The sequence below is a fragment of the Delphinapterus leucas genome, chromosome 2, assembly GCF_059928025.1.
Source record: "Delphinapterus leucas isolate spDelLeu-1000000601 "Yukka" chromosome 2, BTC_Dleu_Yukka2, whole genome shotgun sequence".
In the NCBI taxonomy this organism is placed as follows: Eukaryota; Metazoa; Chordata; class Mammalia; order Artiodactyla; family Monodontidae; genus Delphinapterus; species Delphinapterus leucas.
In genome coordinates, this window is record NC_143130.1 from 96,725,341 (window position 1) to 96,750,669 (window position 25,329).

The window sequence follows — 25,329 nt, forward strand, 5'->3', positions numbered from 1 at the left end:
ATAAATTGGGAGATTTGTATTGACATATACACACTACTATATATAAAATAGATAACTAATAAGAACCTAATGTATAGCACAGGGAACTCAAGTCAATACTTTGTAATGACCTATATGGGAACAGAATCTAAAAAAGAGTGGATATGTGTATATGTATAACTGACTCACTTTGCTGTACAGCAGAAACTAACACAACATTGTAAATGAACTATACTCCAGTTAAAAAAAATTAATTTAAAAAAATTATATGACAGGGGGGAGGGGTCGGGGGAGGGGCAGCCCGCGCGGGTCCCGGGTGCAGGTCCCGGGCTTAGACCGGCCCGATCAGGTCCGGGGTCAGGCGGCGACGCTGCCCCCGGGCCCGGCCATGGTGCAGGCCTGGTACATGGACAAGTCGGCCGACGACCCGCGGCGGCCCCACCGCGGGGAGCCCGCGCGCCCGGTCGACCTGGAGCAGCTGCGCGGGCTCGGGGTCCTTTACTGGAAGCTGGATGCTGACAAATATGAGAATGATCCAGAATTAGAAAAGATCCGAAAAGAGAGAAACTACTCCTGGATGGACAGAATAACCATATGCAAAGACAAACTACCAAATTACGAAGAAAAGATTAAGATGTTTTATGAGGAGCGTTTACACCTGGATGATGAGATTCGCTACATCCTGGACGGCAGTGGGTACTTCGACGTAAGGGATAAAGAGGACAGGTGGATCCGGATCTTCATGGAGAAAGGAGACATGATCACTCTCCCCGCCGGGATATACCACCGCTTCACGCTGGACGAGAAGAACTACGTGAAGGCCATGCGGCTGTTTGTGGGAGACCCAGTGTGGACGGCGTACAACCGGCCGGCTGACCACTTCGAGGCCCGCGGGCAGTACCTAGAGTTTCTGGCGCAGACGGCCTAGCGGTGCCCTGGGGCCTGGCGCACCCCGGCCCCTCTTGTGAAGGTCCCAGGCCTGATGCAGCAGAAAAGCAGTCATATTCTCTTTGTTTTTGTGTTGTAGACTTGAGGCTAGGCGAGCTTTCCTCTGCAAGACTGTTGGATCAGAATACGTTTTTAATGGGAGCAGCTGTAGAACCAGTTTGTACGTGGAAGCACCTGTGGAGATCTGGGCAAATCCGCTCATTTTCTCTGATTCAGGATCAGTGGTCAGTGGCCCTGTGTCAGCTCATGCCTTCAGCTGTGACCCAGTGAGTTTCAGCGCCCCAAACGCAGCTACTTAGCTGCCCCATCTGGACCCGATTCTTGGACTTTAAGCAGATACCAGGCGAGTCCACGCCTGCCCTGTGCGAAGGAGTGACAGTGGATGACAGGAGTGAGCAGAGAGAAGACGCTTTTCTCCCAAAACACGGGGGAAGCTGGGTAGGGGGTGCCATGGGGGATGAGCTGGCGTGTTAGGGGGACCCTCGCTTGATTATGCCACGTTTTTGTTCAAGATAAAGCAGCTGCCTTAATGTTATGCTTGTGTCTTGGAGTTACCTTATATTCTGGTACATATGGTTCCTTAAAATCATCCCGGTTAGATCCTTTGTGGGATTGTATGTGTGTATAATTAATTTTTATTTTATCTGGGTTATTACTCGTTCCAGGTGAGATTTCTAGGTTAAACTCCCTACAGTAAATCTCTTTTACAATCAAGCCTTTGAATTTTAACAGAAAAACTTGTACCTTTTTTTTTAGTTAACAATTCTGAGATACAATTATACCTAATTCGTTATAATCATAGAAAAACCCTAAATTAACCTCATATTTGAAGGGCAGTTTGCTTTAAGTATTTCTTTTAAACTGGATTAAAAATCTTTATGTTAAAAAAAAAAAGTATATGACAAACAGTTCACAGTAAAGAAAATCAAAATGTCTCTTAAAGCTATGAAAAGATACCTCACTCATAATAAGAGAAATACAAACCAAAGTTACAATGAAATACCTTTCTCACTTATCAGATATGCAAAACCCGCCTATGGAAGGCAATTTGGCAATATTGACCAAAATTTTAAACGCCCATTCCTTTGACTCAGCAATTTCTCTTTTAGGAATTTTCCTATAGCTATATTCATAAGTATGAAGCGATATGCCCCCAAAATTCATTGCAGCACTCTTTGTAATAGCAAAGTATGGGAAACAGATGCATATGTACAGCTCGGGAAAAACCTTCAAATGTAGAGGCTTGTAGGGTATATTAGATTGGAATTACATCTATAAAATTGAAACAATAATTGTACCTACTGCACAGGGTTGTTGTGACGTTTAAATGAATTAAAATACCGAAAGAACTTAGAAAAATATCCGGAATATATACCATTAGCTGTTTACTTACACACATACTGTTAATAAAAAGAACAAGAGGCATAATGGCATGTACAGTTACCCACTATTTGTGTAAAAGAAAAATAAGTATTTGGGAAAAATATCCCTTGAAAATTTCACAATTAATCAGTAACTCTGGTTACCTCTGGAGAGAGGAACTGAGGGGCCAGCAGCAAGGCAACTTATTTTCACTGTCTACCTTTGTATACCTGTTAAATTTCTTAACCATGTATATTTGATATCTATTTGAAAAGATAAATTAAATTGTTTAAAGTAGAAAAGTATCAATCAGAAACACATAAAGAAAAAGAAATCAAATTTTATAAGACAAATTATGTTCCAATCTTTTCCATTAATGTTATTATGCTGAAATTATATATTGCAGTCATTGAATGATTTTTCAAGCACTGCTGCACACTTTCAAATTATTGATGCAGTGTAGTGCTTGCACCTCAAAGTGTGGTCCTCAGGCCAGCAACATCAGCATCACCTTGGAATTTGTTAGAAATGCAGAATCTCAGGTCCCACCCCACACCTACCGAATCAGAATATTTTCAACAAGATTCTCAGGTAATTTGACTGTGGCATCTTGTTTGAGGAACGAGGAGCACGGAGCCAGAGGACATAATAAAAAACAAAGATATACAAAACAAAACAAAAACACTGTTCTGCTCGTCTCTTCTCTTTGACCCCCACCTCTCCAAATTGTTGTGGCTCTGAAACCGAGCAGGACCCTGTGGGGGCACTCCTGTGTACAAAAGCCTTTTTGTGTCCCCCCATTTCTGGTTTGCAGGAAAAAGGCTTCAGCTTCCTAGGCCTTCCCTGAACTCCAAAGGGCAGATTCAAGCAGTTACTAATTAGGGGAATGAGGGAATGCAGAAACAAAGAAAGGCAGTCAAGAAACAATGGGGCAGGTACCTGGTTCCTTCTCAAGGGATATACATAACTGATACAAATCTCCAAGCCCTTCTACAGGAACTAAGGCCTCCACCCATGTGGAGGAGGTAACTTCAGGCAGAGCACGTGGACCCAGACTGGTTAGGATCAGAACACCACCCTGTTACCTCACCACCAACCAAAGGAAGGTCACACAGCCTGCAGCCCTCCCCCACAAATTCTGTCTATAAAAACTCTTCCCTTGGGAATTCCCTGGCAATCCAGTGGTTAGGACTCCACGCTTCCACTGCAGGGGGCACGGGTTTGATCCCTGGTTGGGGAACTAAGATCCCACAAGCCTTGCGGGCACAGCCAAACAAACAGAAACAAACAAACAAAATTCTTCCCCCAAAACTATTGGGGAGTTCGGCCTTTTTGGGCAAGAGCTGCCTGTTCTCCTTGGTGGGTCCTTGCAGTAAACCTTTCTCTGCTCCGAACTTCACCATTTTGGTTTGCTTGGCCTCACTGTGCATCAGGCACATGAACTTGTGTCCGACAACAGCTTGATGATTCTGGAAAACACTGCTGAGTGAAAGAAGGCAAACACAAAATAATCCAACCTACATGATTCTATTTATATGAACTCAAAACAAACTACACCAATCCATGGTGTTTGAAGTCAGGATAGAGGTTACTTCTGGAGAGGAGAGAGGGGGCAGACATGGGGCAGGGCCCAAGACTTGCTTCTGGAGTGCTGGTAATATTCTGTTTCTTGACCTGGTTACTGGTTATTTGGATCTGTTTGTGAAAATTCTTAAGAACTGTACACTTCTGATGGGTATACTTTTTTGTATGTGTTTTATACTTCCATAAGAAAGTTTTTAAAAATTCCACTATTATCACCTACCTCAAGCCCCTTGACTGTTGGAGGTGCCAAAGTCCAATGTGCTTGGGGAAAAGAGACTGAGCTGAAAAATTACTTAAACCAAGTTAATTACTGATAGGTATCTCCGATTTAAATAGATTACTTTGTCACACACACACACTTATTGGAACTCCTGTGCATTTTTAAAGGTGCCTACTATCGACAAGCATTCACCCAAAAGATGACATGTTTGCAATGAAACTTCAAGGTGCTCTCTGGAGTGGTAGGAGAGTTGCACAGGCTCTGCTCTCTTACTTAGTGGGTTTCAAGCCTGGATCAACAATTCATTAGTTACATAACCTTAGACAAGTTACTTACTCTGCATTTCTGTCCTTTTGGAGGATAATTATATTCCCACTTTATAGGAATATTCCCTGTATTAAATGAGATAACATACTTGAAGCACTAGGCACCGTGCCTGGCACATAATAGCAGGAGCCCATTAAGAGCAGACAATTAGGGACTTCCCTGGTGGTCCACTGGTTAAGACTCTGCCTTCCCAAAGCAGGGGGCATGGGTTCAATCCCTGGTCAGGGAACTAGACCCCACATGCCGCGACTAAAAGATCCCACGTGCCTCAACAAAGATCCTGAAGATCCTGCAGATCCCGCACGTGGCAACGAAGATCCCTCATGCCACAACCAAGACCCGGTGCAGCCAAATAAATAAATAAATATTTTAAAAATAGCAGACAATTATTTAAGAGTACAGGACTTCCAAGTCAATAATTCCCAAACATTACCTCACAGATAATGATTACCTGCAGTTAAAGCTAATCACAAGAAGGAAAGATTCTGAAAGCCACTCCCCTGGAAGTTACTTCAGGTCTCATGATCCACATGGGAACAAGAATCTGGAGTGCCAGCAACAGGTTTCTCAGGATATTTGCTTTCAGAAGAACCCGCCCCATTCCCCTGCCCTCAGCCAGCAGGGCAATACCTGTGTCCCTCACAGTCTTCCCACACTCCTCGACACAGAGAGTGGCTGTTTCTCATGCCTCCTGCATCTTGTTCCCATAAGCTTGCTCTAAAAGCTTCTAAAGTTTTCAGATGGAAATACTTGAAAGCAAACTTCATGCTCTTATTTCAAATCCTCAAGAGGCTCAACATTCTCCTTGCCCACTTATTCCCAGTTTCCTGGCTCCAGGTAACATTGTGAAGGTGAGAGCTGTCTCCACACCCAATAGAGAGTCTGATAGAGGGTTAGGTGGCAGCCAAAGTAGTCTCTTTGTCTTTGTTCCAAGATAAAGAACTTTTTCAAAACACGTGCATTTTCAAAAGGTCAATGGTGGTAGGATTACAGGTATTTGGCATTTTTAAAATGACTTTCTGTGTTTTCCTAATCATCTATGACTATGTATTATTTTTACTATAAGATTCTTTGGGACCTTGTGTAATTACAAAAGCACTTTGTGCTCAATGAAGAAAACTTAGAAAACACAAAGGAAAAAAAGTTCCCTTAATCACATCAGGTAAAGATAACAGCTGTGGGGCTTCCCTGGTGGCGCAGTGGTTGAGAGTCGGCCTGCCGATGCAGGGGACGAAGGTTCGTGCCCCGGTCCGGGAGGATCCCGCATGCCACGGAGCGGCTGGGCCCGTGAGCCATGGCCGCTGAGCCTGCGCGTCCGGAGCCTGTGTTCCACGACGGGAGAGGCCACAGCAGTGAGAGGCCCGCGTAAGGCAAAAAAAAAAGAGAACAGCTGTGAACATTCTGGCATATGTCTTTCCAAACTTTTCTCTATGCAGAGATGCTTCATTTTTGTGATCTGGGAAAAAAGTAAACATTTAAGAGACAAAGTCTTGGGTCTTTAGTCTTCAATTTATTTCTGTTTTTAAACAGCATCTAATGGCTTGGAAAAGTCCCTAACAGCAAGGGCCTGCCCCATGCACTCCCAGAGGCTCCCCCAACCAGGGCCGGGGTCCAGGATCCAGTAACTCCCCCTCAGCCACACCAGCCATCAAGCCTACTTTCTCTCCATCTCTGGAGACTTGGGACAGAAGAGGGTCTCCAGTTAGAGGGAAAGATGGCACTAAAGGACACTGCGTGGAGGGATTGGGCTCAGACACAGCTGCCTTTGTTAGTCTTAGGATATTTGGGGATTTGGTAGCATGCTCAGACAGACTGCGGGAGGGCTCAGAGAGGGGCTCCTGTGCTCCTCTCTGGCCTCACTCATTCCTGGGCAAGCCTTACAGCACCCCTTCCTCTTGCCGGGCTCAGTGCATTGCCTTTAGAAGCTGGGCAAATGGTAGCCTGTGTAATTCAGCATGCCTTGCTGTGACCTGGTCAGCTGCACTTTACTCCTGGCCTAGACAGGGTGGGTAACCAGGAAGGTGACGGAGATTCAGCCCTGAGGGTCCCACTGCCTCCCGCTACAGGGTTTGGGACCTGACTGTACCAACCCCTTACTAATTCTCACCTAAAGGGGAATAATACAAGGGCATCTCTTTGGGAGGAGGGGGAAACCTGGGCATTTAAACCCCAAGCACAGGCACAGATGGGCCCCCAGGCCAGAGACGCCTCAATGCATGCACTAAAGCAGCAGGGGCAGCTCAGCTGGGAGGGTAGGGGCCCACAAGGTTGGATCTACCCTCGCCCAACTCCTCTCCGCACCCATGGTAACCATGGAAACATAACCACCCCCTCTGCCAGCTGCCTGGGTTTAGACAACCAGGCCTGGCCCACCTCCACCCAGCCAAGGCCTGAACTGATGCCAGGCCGGCCACAGAGTGGTTGCAGGAAGCACTGGGATTGGGTGATTTGGTCAGTCCAGCCTTCCAGCACAGCTTGGGAGGACTACCACAGGAGCCTCCACGCCTTGCTGCCTGGGCTGGGGTCAGGCAGGGCTTAGTCAGCCAGCACAGTGGCCAGCAGAGCCAGCCGCATGGCCCCAGATGCCCTCTGCCTGTGGGCTAACAGCTACTGTGGGGTAGTAGCCCTTGCTGCAGCAGCAGCAGCCTCTGGGACTCATTGACGGGGCTGTCTGGCTGCTGCTCCTCCTGCCCAGGCCGCTCAGCCAGCCCCCCGGGGCTGAGGATGTACCGACAGTCACTGGGGGTGCCCCCCACGGCCCCCAGGCCACTGCCATCCCCAGCCCCGCTGCTGGCCGGGTCCCCGCCAGGCAGCTCCAGGTTGCCTCCCTCGGCAGACTCCTGGGCTCCCTCAAGGTTGATATACAAGGGGTCCTGGCTGGCGGATAGCACAGACAGGCGGCCCAGGACATTCTCCAGCTCCATTCGCAGACATGTGAAGCTCGGGCGCTGCTTGGGGTCGGCGCTCCAGCACTGGTACATGAGCTCATACCTGGGGCAGAGAGAAGGGTGAGGGGACGTAGTGAGGAGCCAGAGAAAGGGGAAGGAGGGTCCTTCTCTCAAAAGCAGAGGCCCTTTAATCATATGAAATGAGGATTTAGAAAAATGTGATTGAGGGAGTTCTCTGGTGGCCTAGTGGTTAAGATTCTGGTCTTTCACTGCTGTGGCCCCGGTTCAACCCCTGGTCAGGGAATTGAGATCCCACAATCTGAGCAGTGCAGCCAAAAATTAAAAAAAAAAATTAAAAAAGAAAGAAAAAGAAAATAAAATGTAATTGAACACTCTAATGTATAGGGCTTACTATGTATCTGGCACTCTTCTAAGCATTTTACATTTATTATTAATTCTCCCAATACTGTGAAATAAGTGATCCCTATTTTACCAACGTTCAAACTGAGGCACAGAGAGGTTAAGAACCTTGACTAAGGTCACACAGGTAGAAAGTGATGAAGCTAGGTGGGTCGGGTCCAGAGTCCCTCTTACGCTATTTTGGGAAGGGGTAGTAGGAGTGTTTTTGTCTTGTGGAACACAGCCTGGAGTCAGGGTTATTTTACGGGGGTGATTTGGGAATCCACCCTTTGTCCTAAATCCTCACCTGTTCAGGGGGTCTTAAATCCTCATTGTTCATGAGGATTCTCACCTTCGAGAACCTGAGAAAAGCTTCCAGCCCTTTTCCCCTGGCAGGGACACTTTTTACGTACAATTTCAGGAGCTTTGCAGAATCCCTGAGGTCTTATCCCTGTTCCCAGGGAATGCCTCATGCTGAGAAAAAATAAGTAAGTAAATAAATAACAGGAAAGGGTTGAGACCAGATCTAGTCATAGCAAATGCCTGACTTTCTTGCCTGTGCCCACGATAAAAGCCCCAAACACTCCTCCGACTCCAGCCCTCCTAACAGGGGCCTCCAACGATGGGGGAATCATGCCAGACACTGAATAGGTCGTGGGAATGGTCCAGGCCATGGGTATGTGGCCAGGCTGGAATACACTGTCAAGGCCATGCCAGGAGCCAACTGGCGCCTGTCCACCAGCTTGCCTGGTGGGAGGCCAGCGCCTGCCCACCCTCTATTGACAACACTAACTCCAGCCCCAGATGACACTAAGCCAGGGCCTGGTCCCCACTGCCCAGCAGAACCTCTGTGGCTCCAGAGGCCCAGGCAGGCTACAGCCACCGGGAGACCTGACCTTTCTGCCCCTGACATGCCCGAGCTCTGCTGAGACGTAGGGCCTGGTTCATGTACTCAAATTGCCCTCTCTCCCACAGTCCAACCTCAGGGCACTTCAAACCCACTGTCCTAGAGAAAGAGGACCCTACCATTCAGGCTGAGCCTTCCTCTGCCTGTCTCCATTCTTGAACCTCTGGAGGTCCAACCCCAGAGCAGGAAATAGGTTTGTGGACTCCTTCCCTCACTAGGACTTGTACTAGTGAAAAGGTCCTCCGGAGGCCCAGGGAAACTCTGGCTTGCATGGGGTGGTAGAATAATACTAGAATAGACAAATCATAGTTGGGTTCATGGTTAATAGGCACATTCTAAAATCACACAGATCTAGATTCAAGTCCCAACTCATTCACTTAATCGCTGTGTGACCTGGGTCATGTTACTTAACCTCTTTAATCCTAGTTCCTCATCTACAAAATGGGAATAATAATAGTCTTCTCCTCATAGGGTTAGAGGAGGATTACCTGAAAGAATGCCTGTAAAGAACCCAGCTAATGTTAGTGATACTGTCTTCTAGTCACAAGGGGCTCATGACTCTCCCCCGCGCAGTGAGTGTATCACCACCCTGCCCCACTCCCAAGGGCTCCGGGCTTCCAGAAAGGAGAGGAGGCAGTACCCCTCTCCCAGGATCTGTTTGTTATCTTAGGTCTCTCCACTCCCTCAGAGGGGAGGCCAAGACAAGAAAGGAACCCAACCTCCCGCCCCCAGCGCCCCCTCCCTGTCAAGCAAGGAATGTGATGGAGCAGCAGTTTTTTTCCTGCCCCTGTGCAGCACTCCCTGAGGGGGAGGGAGAGCTCAGCCTTAGGGAAGGAGTGGGGGTGGGGAAGAGGTGACAGGGAAACCTGCACTGTTGCTCAACCCTGCACCTTCTGCCCTTAGGTGGGATTCCTGGTTCTCCCTGGAAACTGGAGAAAACAGAGTGATAGGAAAAGGCTGGAGCAAGAAACATGGGATGGTAAAGGGGGAGAGAAAGAAAACAGGAGCAGTAGATGAAGAGGGAGTTTGGGGTAGAGGTCAGACTTCCCTCTAATGACGAGGACATGTCCACAAAAAAAAAAAAGAAAAAAAATTAAAGTTTAGTTGCGGATCGGAGCTCCCAGTGGGCCAGCAGCTGTTGCGGCGGCCATGAACTGAAACCCCAAATACCTGTTTCCTCCCAGAATCCCCTTCCTGGGGCACTCACACGTCCTCCATACACTCCAGAGGCTGTTTCAGGCGGTTCCCGCCGATGAGGTAGTTGTAAATCTCAGCATTCTCAATGCCAGCATACGGCGTCTGCCCGCGAGTCATGATCTCCCACATGGTCACCCCGAAGGCCCACTGGGACAGAATCGAGGTGGGAGGGGAGATGTCACTAGGCTTCCTGAGCCAGGCAGAGTCCCGAGGCAAGCATATCTTGGGGCTCCGGGGCCTCATAATGGGGCAGCCAAAGCCCAGAGAGCAGTGCTAAAGGTCCACCCACGCACTAGTCCGCACTACCGTGTTACCGTCAAGCCTCACTCTGCTGCCCTGCTCACCACGTCACTGTGCACAGTATACAAGTTGTCAGCCAGGCTCTCCAGGGCCAGCCACTTGACGGGCAATTTGGAGGCACAGCCCTGACGATAGTAGTCCCCACTATAGATCTTCCTGGAGAGTCCAAAGTCCGCCACGCACACCGTCATGTCTTCCGCCAGCCTGTGAGGAGTGTCGGAGGATGGGGTCAGCCTTCTGCCAGGCTGGCAGCCTAAATCCAGAGCATCTTTGTTCTCAAGCCGTCCCCTCACGTAGCAGATACTGTCCCAGGTGGGAGCTGACCATTAGCTAGCTCTTCCTGGCACTGCTTCCTGCCTCCCAACCCCGAGCCCTCCAGAATTCACATACATGCAGTTCCGAGCAGCCAGGTCTCGGTGGATAAAGTTCCGGGAGCTCAGGTACTCCATGCCACAGGCAATGTCCACCATGAACCGAACCAGGGTCTGCAGGGGCAGGTTCTGGTGGGCAGACAGGGCGAGCTCAGGCTAGACCCAGCCAGGGCAGGATGAATGGGATTCCCTGGCCAGAAAGCCTAAAGACTGTCCTCAGAATCACTGAAAGGAAGGAGATGAAGGGGCTTCCCAGTGCAAGGAAACCTTGGCAAATCTGAGGGAGAGCACCCAAAAGTCAAGACTCCCCCAGTCTGGGGCTCCACGGGACTCTTCTCTCAGGAAGGGGCCTTGCCCAGCCTAAATTCCCAGCAGGGATTTGTGAAGGAGAAGGAAGCCTGTTAGCAAAAAAAGTCAAACTTGGAGCCCACCTTCTCCCAACCAACTCAGTTGGCCCTATCCACCAAGCCAACCTCTCTCCCAGGGTCTTTGTCCCTTTCCAACTCCTGGCTGCTCCCACCCCAGGCACTCACAAAGGGGTTCTCCCCAATCCGGGAGGCGAGCAGGAAGGCGTGCAGGTCCCCGTGCTTCATGAAAGGCAGGATGACCATGGGGGTGGGGAGACGGCCTTTGGCCCTGCTCCGGAGGCTCACCCCTGGGGACAAGGGAGAGTCAGTGGGGCACATAAAGGTCAAGGGACAGTTCAGGCATCTGTATGAGACCCCACCTGCTGGGTTCTACCTCTAGCCCTGGTTCTGCTACCTCTTTCCTCATTAAGTTCCACACTGGCCTGGTGACTACCCAGGAGGGACTCTGGCTGCCCCCCCCAGTCTCTGGAGCATCTTCTCTGTCCCCTCTTCCTCCTCCTCTGTTTATATGAGCAGCCTTCATGGAACAGGGTCTGCAAACTGAACTCCTTACCTAGAGCCTGATCAGATTTCAGCCAGGCCGCTCCTTGCTCTTTTGGTGTCTGCTTACTCACCAGGCGAAGTCCGAACTTCTCTCCCACAGACTGCCCTCGCACCTCGGGGGAGCGTAGTTTTAGCCCTATTTTACATTTACCTCCCCCAAGAAGGGGCTCACCAACAAGCTTGGCCACGTGTGGGTGGTCAAACTCCTTCATGCAAGCCGCTTCCCTGAGGAACTCTTCAATGTCGCTTGAGGCAATTATGTCAGCTGGGAGGAAAGGAGGGAGGGAGTGAGGGAAATGTGCCCCCAGTGGGCCCAGGAAACAGTCCGGCCATGAGCAGGAGAAACTCCCACGGGCTGGTGCTATCCAACAATTTCTCCACTCGCTCATGCCTTCCCTTTGGTTTGGAGAGTCAAACGGCTCAACCAACCACAGCTTTAATCACCCCGAGTGAAACCAGAGGACAGTCACTGCTGACAGCAGGGGACAAAGGCTGGGGCATCAATGAGTGTGGGTTTATGTCTGTGAATTATTGACATGGTACAGACAGCATCCCACTTAGTGCTAACTTGTCTTGCAAAGTCTAGGGGCCTAGCAGAGCCTGCTTCAGGATCAGCCACCCCTTTCACCCTCCCAAGTGACGTCCTCACTCCACTCTAGTACTATTCTCCACTCACCTTTCAGCATCTTTACAGCCACTTTCACAAAGGAGCCATCCTCCTGCTTCAACTGGGCCTCCCTCACTGAACCAAACTCTCCTAGGAACCGATCCAAATGATGGTAAGTCCCCTTGGCCTCCTGTCCCCAACCCAGAGCCCTCCCAGGGGACCCCTCATAGGGACACAAAATCATTAGACTCTGGGGCCACTGAAAGAGGCTCCCTCGTTCATAGCAAAGTATGCTGGGCTGGGTGTGATGACACCTCATCCCTCCTCGTTCACAGCCTCCATTCCCCCAAACATCCCAAACCCAGGAGTCTACAAGCATATGCTGTTCATAGGAGCTGACCTAAATCCACACCCTCAGAGTGACGGGAGCAACCAAACACACCGGGACATGGCAACTCATGCCAATCCCTGCACAGCCTCACACACCTTTGCCCAACATCCGGCCCAGGGTGAACTGCTGCTCTGGGATGAGTACATCCTCCAGTTTGTCCTTCAGCTCATCACTGATGCCCAAGCTGTCCACTGTGGGGAGGCGGGTGGTGAGAAAGGGGAGGGACCTCTCTGGTTCCAGATCCAAAACCCAGCCTGCCTCCTGCACCCCAGACTCCACCCTCAAAGCAGAGATGAGCTTAGGTGAGCTCTCCCACAGCTGGGCCGGCGATTTCCATGAGGATGGGTCTGTGTCTTTTCCACGGTGTGCTTAGGACTCATCAAGGTTCAGACCTATTGGTCAAATTAATAAGAGGAATGCAGATAGGGGTCCAAGATAACCCACTTTTTCCTCCTATGGCTCCCCACCACTCACTCACGTGTGGCCTCGATGCGCTCGGGCCTTTCCCGATTGAAGGATCGTGCTGCCCGGAAATGAACTGCCGGCTCCCCCCGGGCCATGACACTGTCAAAGGCTTGCCTAAAGGGAAACCCAGGACTTGGAGTCAGCTCCAAGGTCTTCAGTTACCACCTGCCTCTCCCTCTGTGCGCCCCCCCCTTACCCAAACCGTGTCTCCTTCCGTGTCTTTCGAAGCAGGATGAGGGCCAGGGCAGCAGCCGTCACCAGGGCTGTCAGCACACCCAGGACCACAGGCACCCAGGATGTGCGGCTGTGGGGAGCACCCTGCCGGCCTGTGGGAGACAGGGGCAGGAAGCAGCACGAGCTAGCCTGATTCCAAGGAGGCCCTTTAGAATTTTCCAGTGATGGCCATCTGGCCTGGTCAAGAGGCTCCTCTCACTCAGTAAGGGTCCAGAGTGGAAAGAGGCTCCAAAGGAAGAGCCAAGGGTTCCTACTCTGTCAGTGACAGACGCTGACTGTTGGGACCTACAGCATGACCAGGGATTTCTATGCTAGCTGGAGGGCAGGGGGAGGAGAATGAGATACAACCCTGGCCTCAAGTGCTTGACTCTGAGTCTTTGGGCCTCTTAAGAGGGGAGGCACTGCCAGCCTCCTCCCATCAGTGTAGGTTGCCCTTGAAAGCCTCCATCCCCTGCCCCCTTCCCCTTACAGGTCTTGCAGGTCTTACCTGCATGGTCATGAGAAGAGACCACCAGCGGCTGACTCCAGGGCCCACAGCCAACTGCACTGGAGACACACACACGCACAATCAGGTCCTTCTGGGGATCCCAGCCCGTCAGGTTGGCCCTGGTCCCCTCCACTGTCAGCTCACCCTGCAGCCAGGAAAAACCCCCATCGTACACTGAGCCTGAGTAAAAGGCCTCCAGCTGGGGCCTGAAGTCAGAAAAAGGTCTCGCTAGGAACGTGGGAGGTTAGGGACACTGTGGGTTCAGGGGCTGCAGGAACACAACCTGCTGGGAGTCATCACATTCCTGCCGCAGGCTGCAGAGGCCTCTCCTGAACACAAACAAGGCTCAGTCCGAGAATGCAGACGTGGGGGATGGGCGGGAACTGGGGGGTGGGGGAGGATAAGAAGGCTTTATCTGTGTCTTCCCCCAGTTTGTGCAGGAATGCGCTTCCTGCTTTCTTTTCAAAGTGGACACTGGAGGCAATCTTAACAGGAGACATAATCCAATGAAGAGTGCAGCTTGCAGGGGAGGGCGGGAGGGGTAGACTCCCCGGGATGGCAACAGGCCCACCAAGGCCCCCAGGCTCACCAAGGACAGCCATTCTGAAGCTCAGAAGGCCTCAGAGCCCTGAGGGCTGGCTCTAGTAGTAAGCAGAAGCTTTCCTTACCTGGGTTCCGTTGTCTTGAACCCAGGACAGTTTATAGGGTCCCAGAGGGCCTTCTAAAGGACCTTCAGGGATCACTTCTTCCCACTCCAGGATGAGGCCTGAGTCTGTGCGGATGGCATGGAGGTTCTGGGGAGCAGTGGCTGGGGCTGTTCCCAAAAAAAGAAGGTTGCTAAGAGCCCTGCCCTACCCACCACCGCTATCCCATGCAGATCTTTGGAACCAACTCCAAAGAACCAAATAGCTCAGAGAATGACACGTGGGGGAAGAGTCTGCTTCCCAGGTCTGACTGCTCTCACCCATCGTTCTGGGGAGTACGGGTGGGTAATGGCAGGACCCGTACCATCCCAGTTAGGCAGGGTATTGCTCTTCATCACCTTGGTTACTGCCTCAGCAACATCCTTCACTCTCCTCTCACAACCCTGCCAGCCTCCTTGCAATTGCTAGGAACTCCAAGCAAGTTTGTGCCATAGGGTCATTGTACTTTGTGCCCTCTTCCTGCAGTGATTTCCCCCAAATATGGCTCTTTCCTTATCATTCAGACCTCAGATCTCTGTATGGGGGTACTCCTGGAGCACCCTGGGGCACTCTTCACCACCATATTACCTGATCTTTCCCACTTTGCTTGTCTGCCCCACCCACTAGAACTAGAGCTGAATGGGAGGGGGACTGGATTTATCTCCAGGTAGCAACAGGCCCTCAGTAAAGTGTTTGCTGACTGATGCATGATACTCCCTCTCAGGTAGCCCTCTCTCAATCAACGCCATTCAGAACTGGAGCCAACACTACCCCTACTACCCCAGCCCCCAGCCTCATTCATCCATGCCCAGGTACTCTGCTCTGTAAGTCCCTTACCTAGACCCTTTGTCCGAAAGGGCACCCAGTCAGCATATGGAGAAGGCCCCAAGGCATTGGCACAGCGAACCCTGAGGCTATAGTTGGTGGCAGGTGCCAGGTCCCGGAGCAGACAGGTAAAAGGTGGCACAGGGACCACAACAGCCAGGACCTCCCAGCCTCCTGGGGCCTGAGTCACCTACAGAAAAACAGAAAATTCATTATGTGGAACTTCTCTGGTGGCGCAGTGGTTAAGAATCTGCCTGCCAATGCAGGGGACGTGGGTTCGATCCCTGGTCCCGGAAGATCTCACATGCCGCAGAGCAACTAAGCCCGTGAGCCACAACTACTGAGCCCACGTGCCACAACTACTGAGCCCACATGCCCTAGAGCCCATGCTCCACAACAAGAGAAGCCACCACAATAAGAAGCCTGCGCAACGCAACGAACAGTAGCCCCCGCTCACCACAACTGGAGAAAGCCCACGTGCAGCAACGAAGACCCAACGCCGTCAAAAATAAATAAATAAAATTTATTTTAAAAAAAGAAAATTAGGGCTTCCCTGGTGGCACAGTGGTTAAGAATCCGCCTGCCAATGCAGGGGACATGGGTTCAAGCCCTGCTCCGGGAAGATCCCACGCGCCACGGAGCAGCTAAGCCCATGAGCCACAACTACTGAGCCTGTGCTCTAGGGCCCGCGTGCCACACTACTGAGCCCGTGTGCCACAACTACTGAAGCCCACGCACCTAGAGCCCGTGTTCCGCAACAAGACAAGCCACCGCAATGAGAAGCCCGTGCACCACAACAAAGAGTAGCCCCCGCTCGCCACAACTAGAGAAAACCCCCGCGCAGCAACGAAGACCCAATGCAGCCAAAAATAAATAAATAATTTTTTTAAAAAATAAAGGAAATTAATGATGTAAGGCAGGGAGGTTTCTTAGGCATGTGAGATGAGATGGAAGATGGGACGGGTAGGGGGATGGTTGGGGGACTTGAGTTAATGCCTCTTCAAGTCTATCAGCAGAATAGCCAAGACTTGGAAACAACCTAAATGTCCACTGACAGATGAATGGATAAAAAAGATGTGGTACATATATACACAATGGAGTATTACTCAGCCATAAAAAAGAATGAGATAATGCCATTTGCAGCAACATGGATGGACCTAGAGATTATCATACTAAACGAAGTAAGTCAGGAAGAGAAAGACAAATACCATATGATATCATTTATATATGGAATCTAAAACATGACACAAATGAACGTACCTACGAAACAGAAACAGATTCACAGACAGAGAACAGACTTGTGGTTGCCAAGGGGGAGAGCGGAGGAGGAGGGAACGATCGGGAGTTTGGGATTAGCAGATGCAAACTTGTATTATATAGGATGGATAAACAGCAAAATCCTACTGTATAGCACAGAGAACTATATTCAGTATCCTGTGATAACTCATAATGGAAAAGACTATGAAAAAATATATATAACTGAGTCACTTTGCTATACAGCAGAAATTAACACAACATTGTAAATCAACTACACTTCAATTAAAAAAAGTCTATCAGCAGACACTTACAACCCACCCCTTCCCACCCGCCACCACACCAGGTTCCATGCCTCCATGTCTTTGCAAACGCTGTTCCCTTTGCTGAGAATGACCTTCCTAGCAAAGTCCAACTCATCCTTTAAGATTCAAGGCAAATACCACTCTCTCTGTGAAAGTCTTTCTCAAATACTCGAAAATCCATGCCCCTTTCTGTTGGATGCATAATTATGTTAGAGTGGATACCACTCTTTGTAACTGTTTACATGCCAATGCAAACTCTCAGAGCAAAGTAATTGGGAGCCTATGGGCACCATGAACCAGGCCTGCTCCTTACATTTTGGGGACCCAGGGCAAGAGTACAAATGGAGATCCAGTGTACCATATGACTAAATATTTAAACGTTAAAAATCAGCGAAAAGACTATTAAGTAAAATATTTTCTATCTTAATGTATTGACAAACAAAGCTACAAAACAACCTGGAAGATCGGGTTTACATTTATAATTCTCCAAATCCTTGGAGTCCCAAGCCAGAATGTGGTGGCACAAGAAGAGCCAGCCTCCAGCCAAAGGTCTGCAACATGAGGGACATCACGTGCATGGCTGTGGACAGTGCTGCCTGCATACCCACTCCCCCTCAAATGGCTGCCCTTTGAGCTTAGAGGTGAACATACCTTAGCATGATCCATCCTTGGGAGGATGGACCAGGGAGAGGCCCATATAGGCCTCAGAAGCAGACTCAAATTAAGGCGAGAGGGGTGTGTCCTGGTGAGCTGGATGGGGGTGTTCCCTTGGCCCTATGGATTCCCCTGCCCAGGGGCAAGGGGTGCAACCAAAGGAGGGCCAGAGTGGGATCCTCTAAAGGGTGGAGCCGAGAGCAGGGACCTTTGTTGCCCAAGAGAACTGCCTAGAACCATGTCAAAGGTGCTCATTAAATACCTTTTGAGTGAACAGACAAAAATGAACAAGCCTGAATTGCCTCATTTTTAGTATCATCTTACCCAGCTTTCCCACTGTCTGGGGCCTAGGACCTCTTCTGGTCCCCCTGTTCTCTTTGGCATGGGTCAGAGGTTGGGGCACAAGAATGCAGGTATCAGATAAGTCAAAGGTTTGGGTTTTCACCCACATAAGAAAAACTCTTCCAGGTATCCCCAATCTGCTCTAGTCATCTGTTTTCCAGCCTGAAGAATGCACAGGTTGAGCCGATCTGCCGTCACTTGATTGTTAGAGCACCCTATGATAAGGGGCAGTGGCCAGGGCTCTTCCTGGTAAGGGAATGTCACCTGAATAGAGCTGGAGACCAAGCCCCATGGGCAAGACTAGGTAAACGTGATACCACTGTCAACAAAGTGCCACCGAGGCAGCCAGAAGGAGCACAGCCAGGAGAGCCTGTCTGCCCTCTCAGCCTACCTGGACCGTACAGGATTGGAGCAGGGCTTGGCCATCGGCACCTGGCGTCCAGGCCACACTAGCATTGCTGCTGGAGAGCTTCGTCACTGTGATGTTGAAGGGGGCTGCAGGCAGTGCTGTGGATGGGGACTTAGAGTCAGTGCCCAGGGAGGATAGAAAAAGAGGGAGAAAGCATGGGAGTCGAGCCTTGAGTTCCTCCCTAGGGTTCCCCCCCAGAAAAACTTAAGATGGCTACTCAGCACTCCCAGGACCACAGTAATACACAAGTCAAGCAACTGGCAGCGAACAGCTGCTCATAACCCGAGAGAGTGCCTAGGCTGTGGAGAGAGGTTACTGCTCCCTGAATCGGGGGTCCTGTCTGACCAAGAAATAGGGTAAGATAATGTGTGTCTGGCGGCGGGGGGCGGGGGGGAGCATGGCACCTCGGCCTTGGGAGATACCAGTGAGAGGCAGCTGACCCTGCGGCCACAGCCCATTCCTGCACACACCGGCTCTCTTCCCCTTTCCACCCTGCCCGCTGTGCACAGCAGCCCTTTGGGTCTCCTCTATCATCCTGCTAGGCTGTTATCCCCACCCCCATTCCCTCAACAGGGGCTGGCAGAAGCAAGATTGGGCCTGAGCCTTGACCGTCTCCTGCTGGCTCCCTCCCTCCTTCCCTCCCAAGGACTCTGCTTCGTGATGGGAAATCTACTGTGACGTCAGGTTTCTATTCTCATCTCAGCCATGGCAGGGTCTCAGGTGCTCCCACTAGGAACGGAGCCATGCCAATTAACCCCTCATCCGTCAGATCTCAGCAGGACCCAGGCGAGCTGGAACAGCAAACAATTCTAACTTCACCCACAGCCTGCTGAGAACGTCCCTGCCTTACCGCCCCTCACCTCCCAGGGGCCTCCTACCTTGAAGACGAACAGTGGCCGGGCGAGAAGAGGCCAGGCCTTTTACGTTGTGAGCTTCACAGGAGAATACAGTGCTCTGGGTCACCCCTGGGGCCAGAAAACCTCAGTAAGCACCGCCCCCCAGCATCAAGTCCCACTCAGTCTGGGATTGGGGATAGTCAGGCTCTGGGTCTGAATATCCTACAATATCCAGCCAAAGGAAAGGTTCCACAGTGTGGGCCTGGATATAAATCCCAGGGCTGGGGCTCTGTTTTCTCATCTCCCAAATGGGAGAATTGTGAGAACCAACTGATGCAACATATATAAAGTGCACGGCACACAGTAAAGCACTTGAGAAATGTTATACTGCCCCTCCCACCACAATCCCATCTCCCGCGGACAGTACGAAAGCTGCCTCCCTTTTCTGGTCACTCCTTTATTGCACATTCCAGGGCCCTTCTCTATTTGCTCTGTGCCATATCATTGTTCTCTTTGCAGAGTCGCTGCCTTTCAATAGTTCTCTGCTCCTTATGCATGTGTCTTGTCTCCCCAGTTATACTAATTCCTGGGGGGCTGGACGGATGGCTTCTATTTCCTTTGTACTCCCTTGATCTCCCGTGGTGCCTAGCACAGTGTGCTGTGTGGAGTGGGAGTTCAGTGAGTGCTTATTCTCAAGCTGGCTACCTGACGGTCCCAACCACGCACATCTGGAGAGAACTGAATCCAACCTCCCTTCTCATCTGCTCCAACCCAGCGCCTCCTGAACAGGATCAGATCCTGCAGTCCACCTCCTTTGAAGATGCGTATTCCTAAGGGACTTGGTAGATCAGAGTCCGTCCTTCCCACCTTACAGTACATGAGACTGAGTTCAGACTCCCATCTTTTTCGGCCAGTTCAAGCCTTGACCAGAAACATTAACTTTGTTTCACAGGTTAGCAAGTCTCACAAGTGTGTAAGGTATGTGCCCGAGGATCCTGGGGTCCAGGTGGGTGGGCAGGCGTGGCTGCTTCTGGTCTAACTGTGTGGAGGTGTGGACAGATACAGTTGTTTGGGAAAGGTTTGGAGATTTCTGGAAAAGGCCATTAGAAGAGGAGGCCCCCGTATCCTTGTGCTGGCTTCCCCCTCCCCCTTTTCCTTCCCCCTGCCATTCCCCACTCTGCAGCCTGAGACTCTTTACTTCTAGGCAAGTCTGCCAGACACTCCTCTTAGCTCTGCATGGGCTGGTTCCTGGCTTCTTCCCTTGGGAGGGGTGGGGGGGATGGGTGCCCCTGGTCCCACACATTAATCTTCCAGGGCCAGCCGTGCACGGCCTAGACTGCTGTGAACACAGGAAAGAGGCTCCAGCATCTCCTTAGGCACACGCAGCAGGATCACCACCAATCAGCCCACCAGGCCAGCCTAGCACACCTGACTAATGAGCTTAGTGACGGTGGGTGCAGCTCACGTACCCAGGCACTCTGGACACTCATGACCGCAGGCTCAGTGATTTAAGCAGATTTGAACTCTGCCAGCCTCACCACCCCTGCTCAAAGCCCCTCCTGAGGCTGCTCACCTGTTACATTTAAAACGGAAGGAGAGGGAGCAGGTCCCCCAACCTTCGTGCCTCCTCTCCACCAGACAATGGTAACAGGTTCTGGGGGACCCACGGCCTCACAAAACAGTTGGAAAGGGGCATTGGGTGGCACTGCCAGATCTTTTGGCTCCACAGTGAAAAATGGCACACCTAGGGGGAAAAAGGCGGGTGGGGAGTGAGCCTTGCCACCTCTCAGCTTCCGACTGCCCAAGCCACAAGTCTGCTACCATCTGAAGCCCTCTATGCGGAAGGTCCCACGGGCCCTTATGATTGGGTCAACTGCAGAACAGGCATCTAGCTTGAGGGGGGAAGCTTCTCTTCTTTGGCCCCCTCAGGGATATCCTTTATGCTGTACCCTTGGGCCTGACAGATTCTCCCTTTTCAGACCTGCTCTAACAGCCCTTCTCAAAGCAAGGGAAGAGGCAGAGGGTGGGGAGCTGGGGGAGGGGCAGTAAGGGAGGGGGAGTGGGCGGGAGCTTTAGCAGAGTTCTGCTGGCAGGCCCCAGATCCCGTTCAGAGCCCTTTGTTACTTTCTTAGTCACTTTGTTTTCCGGGGTTGCACAGCTTTGAGCTCCTGCAGCTGCGGATCCTTCCTCCCCTCCCCCATCCCTCCCCCTCCTGGCCTGGCCACTTGGCAGAACAGGGTCCAGCCCCAGATGGGTGCTTGAGGCTTGTTTGTCAGACAACTGAAACTTGACCGCACCCCATTGATTATGGGTCTTAGTTGCCCCTTTGGCTCTCAAATACCCAGACTCCAGTGGGTATGGTCTTCCATGGCTGCACCAGGCCTGGAGTCTGGCGCAATCAGGTCCCAGAGGGCAGTGGGGCAGCCCAGCTTCCACTCAGATTTCTTGGGCATAGGGTGGTCACTAGAAGACAGCATCTGCTCCAGGCCAACACGCCCACGTGGCTCTGCCTCCTCACCTTCTACCGTGAGCCACACTGGCTGGGAGGTCTCGGTTTCGCCCCCATCCTCCACCTGGCACCAGTACCGGCCCGCATCAGAGCGCTCCACTGACTTCAGGCTGTGGAAACAGGACACCAGGTCTCCCAGGGTCAAGGAGGGCAGCTCTGCTGGGCAGATTCAATGGGTTCAGCCTGCCCCCACTTCTGGAAGTCTCCGCAGGTTGCCGAATAAAAAAACCACAGACCTCTGGGCATCAGCATTGCCCCCAGCTCCCAAACCCCACGGAAAGAGCACAACGTGTCCCCAGGCTGGCATCCCACACCTTCCCCCACAGTCCTGCACCTGAGGAAGCCAATCCAGTGCTGCTCACTGACTGGGATGTACACCTGATCCACGCTCTGGACCACAGCCCCGTCCTTCACCCACTGTATCTCAGGCTCCTCCATCCCCTCCACGCTGCAGTTGAGCTTCACCGGCTGCCCCTGAGACACTGTCAGCTTCACTGGGGCTCCCATGAGCTTCAGGCCTGAGAGGTGGGAAGGAGAATGTGTCATTCTGCTTGAGAGGGACCCTGTCTCTAGAAATATCCCCCATCCTATTCCAAAACCTAGGTTGTGTGTCGGGGGCTCACTCTCAGCCAATGGCCAAGGAAGCAGAGGCAGGACAGTGTGGGAGGGAAGGTAGCCTGGACCCGGGCTGGGGGAAGGAGCATGACAAGCTCTCCAGGCACCATTTCTGCCACTGCCAAGTTCCTCCCAGCTGTAAGGAAGTGACTTCTTCCCCGTACCTCCCTGCTGGGCAATGTTAAGTCAGGCCCAACCACCAAAAGGAAAGCAAGCCAGGCTGCAACAGTGGGGCGCTTTCATACACCTGGGGTAGGTACTGCCCTGGGAATCACTGCTGCACCCAGTCAGTGCAACAGGCAGCCAGCTCTCCACCCAAGGTGTCAGCCTAGGCCCTGCACTGCTGCTGGCATCCCCCTGCACCCTACCCTAGCAAATGTAAGGAGGCTGAGGAAGGGAAGGAGGGGGTGCTCCCCTGAAGTGGAGAACATATGGCTGCAAAACCACGTCAGAAAACACATGGCAGCCTTCCTGGCAGCCAGCCGCTCTATTAATACCTGAATGGGTGCAGGGGCAGGCGCTAGGAAGGTAGGAGGTAGAAGGGAGGGGAGGGGCCCTGAACAGGTGCCCGAAACCCCTGAGCTACTCTCACACCAACAGGGGCACTACCCTCTGAACACATACACACACACACACACACACACACACACCCTCAGAGAGCGGCAGGTGAACTATCAACATAGCTGAAATCCAGTTCTGCTTCTTCCTGCCCTTTGCTGTGTGACGCAAGGCAAATCCTGAGCACTCTGATCCTAAGATACATACACCCTTCCGCTTGTAAATACTTGTCACTCTTTCCCTTCCCTTTCCTTCCCTGAGATGCTGATAAGGCAGGGAGTGCTGTCTGAAAAGAAGGTGCCTGCTGGGTGGCTGCTGCTCTGCCCTGTGTCTCTTCCTACTCCCTTCACCCTCTCAGGACCAGCCACAGCGCAAGGAGGGGTAGCCTTACACCCCATACATGCCCAGCAGTCCCAGGGGTGTGTAGTGTGAACTTGGGGATCCCGGTGCTGCAAGAAGCACTCCTGCCATTGGCAAATGCCTCATGGCTATGTGGGAACACAAGGCTGAGCAAAGACCAGCAACCCTGCCCCAGACCATCCTCTCCAACACGCCCAGTTTCAGGAAGCTCGGAGAAGGCACCGCGACTAGAGTACGCCCAGGTGTTTTCTGTGACTGGGCACTCTCGAAGCCCCTGTACCTACATGATGTAGGGGTGCCGGTGGGTGCTCAGTCCCAGCCCCTGTGGCTTCAGAGTGGGACCTTCGTTTGTGTGGGGCGGGTAGATGTGGTCCCCAGGACTGGGAGGGGAGAGCAAACAGCTAGGAGCGTCGAGGCGGGAAACGCCAATCCCAAACACCCCCCGCTGACCACTCGGCCCGTAGCCCCGCTCCTTTCCTTACAACCCCGCCAGATGAGCCCAGACGCGAGAAAGTTGGGGGGTGGGGGCCGCGACCCGAGATCCCGCGGCGAACGCACCGCTGAGCCCCCTCCCCCCTCCCGAGCCTCGGCCTTCCAGCTTGGAGCCCCCTGCCCAATTCTCCGGCCCGCCCAGGCCCGGGGCTCGCTCGGCTGCCGTCCCCGGGCTCCGACCCCGACCGCGCCCTTCCGCAGCCCCCCGCTTTCCGCCGCCCCCCGGGCCAGCCCCTACCTGCGGCCGCGGGCTCGGGGAGCAGCAGAGCGGTTAGACCCGCCAGCAGCAGCAGCAGCGGCGACGGCGACGGCGGCGGCGGCGGCGGCGGCAGCGGCAGCGGCGGGAGCCCCGACCGCCCCATGCTCCGCCTCAGCGCCATCGGCGGCGACCCCGCACCATGCCGGGCCCGGCCCGCGAGCGACCAGGGAGGAGGGAGTGGAGGAAGAGGAGGGAGTGGAGGAGGAGGAGGGAGTGGAGGAGGAGGAGGGAGTGGAGGAGAAGGAGGGAGAAGGAGGAGGAGGAGGAGGAGGGCCGAGGGAGGGGCGGGGGCCGGCCCGAGGGGCGGCGCTGCGGCCCGCACTCCGAGACCCGCACCCGCTGCGAGTCGCCGCGGCGGCCGTCGTCAGCCGCGCGAGGTCCCGGGGCCGCTTTTGGGCCACCGCGCTCCTTCCACAGCCGTCGCCGCCGTCGCCGCCGCCGCTGATTCATGTTCTTCTCGGAGCCGCCGCCTCCTCCCCGGCCCGCCCGCCGGCAGCCGGGGCTCGTACCGCCCCCCCGCGGAGCCCCGGGCGGCTCGCTCCGAGCTCCAACCCGGCCGCTGACTGCCCGGCCTCCGGCCGACCTCCCCCCGCAGACCTCCGCAGCCCCGGCCGGCACCCCCTGCCCCAGCTGCCCCAAGGCCGGATCCACGGATCTGGCTCGGTCCCCTGCACGGGCACCCCAGCCGCACCCCTCCTTTCCCTAAGGACTCCAGCATCTTTTCAAACCCAACACTCCAGATCCTTCCCTCCAAACCTTGCTAGAAGCCTCTGCCACACCCCAACTTTTGTCCAGACTGATCACAGAACCCAGCACCCTCCTCTCAACACAGAAAGTATCCCCTAGATACTCCCAACCATGAGGCCCCCTGAAATTGTCGTGACTCAGTGCTCCCGCCACAGGATATACTAGCACACCTTCCTGCCTCTTTCATGAGCCTTTCGCCCAAATTCCCCATCTTCGTACTCCATTTCCCACCCCTTTATCTCCAAGACCTTGGGCCTTGGGTCTTGAGTTTTCTGAGATCTTGGTAATACTCAGGTTTTATCTGCTATCCCCACTGCTACACTACATAGGTCAAAGCCCAATGGCCCATATCTTTTGGGGCTGTCATTCTCCCTAATTGCTTCCTCTGCTTTTTGCCTCCATGCCCCAGGATGTGGTGTGAAAGTTGGCTGTCTTCACAATATCCAATAAAACATTAGCTATTATTAGTAGACCACCTTGCACACAGTAGGCACGCCATAAGTAAGTAGACAGACGCCTGTTAAATGAATGAATAATTGCCTCAGAACTTGGCCTGCCCCACAACCAGTAATCAAGGGGATGGCCGTGCCCACAGACATCCTGTCAGGCAGAGAAAGAGCTAGTTCCAAATCCAATCTACCAAATGTTCCCCTCCTCTTTTCCTTGCCTTTACTGTCCCCAGGAGCCTACACTCCAAAGGGCCCTTCCCAGAAGTCCTGGTTGGGGAGGAGGGACAAGCCACTCAGTGCCCCCTCCAACCCACCTTCCACTTCCCTGCAGCCTCATTGGATCTTTTCAGGGATTCTCCTGAGCAGCAGGGGCCTGCCTCTTCTTCCTCTTGGCCCCATCAGTGCTTGTTTATTAATTATACTAATGATAACAACAGTAGCAGTGCAGGGCGGCA

At 52.6% G+C, this 25,329-nt stretch overlaps 1 protein-coding gene and 1 pseudogene across 13 annotated transcripts; one reads left to right on the plus strand and one right to left on the minus strand.

Moving 5' to 3' along the window:
* The first annotated feature begins 243 nt into the window (after positions 1–243).
* On the plus strand, positions 244–1,157 carry LOC111181709 (acireductone dioxygenase pseudogene; annotated as a pseudogene).
* A 4,753-nt stretch (positions 1,158–5,910) lies between these two features.
* Positions 5,911–23,814, minus strand: TYRO3 (TYRO3 protein tyrosine kinase). Of its 13 annotated transcripts, none has more exons than XM_089905096.1 (20): positions 23,658–23,814; positions 21,729–21,912; positions 21,404–21,504; positions 20,459–20,629; positions 18,928–19,014; positions 18,032–18,147; positions 15,098–15,275; positions 14,246–14,391; positions 13,578–13,722; positions 13,053–13,182; positions 12,870–12,970; positions 12,487–12,582; positions 12,070–12,150; positions 11,566–11,658; positions 11,016–11,137; positions 10,502–10,611; positions 10,156–10,315; positions 9,822–9,958; positions 8,015–8,181; positions 7,326–7,411 (listed from the first exon to the last, which is right to left on the minus strand). In XM_089905096.1, exons 1-19 carry the CDS (start codon positions 23,797–23,799, stop codon positions 8,037–8,039), a joined length of 2,445 nt encoding a protein of 814 aa, XP_089761222.1. In that variant the 5' UTR covers positions 23,800–23,814; the 3' UTR covers positions 7,326–7,411; positions 8,015–8,036. The 13 variants fall into 13 exon arrangements, with proteins under 13 accessions (XP_022443119.1, XP_022443117.1, XP_089761172.1 ...); XM_089905071.1 differs by lacking the exon at positions 7,326–7,411 and adding an exon at positions 8,734–8,903 and having other exon boundaries at positions 8,094–8,181; XM_022587411.2 differs by lacking the exon at positions 8,015–8,181 and having other exon boundaries at positions 5,911–7,411.
* Between the last annotated feature and the right edge of the window lie 1,515 nt (positions 23,815–25,329).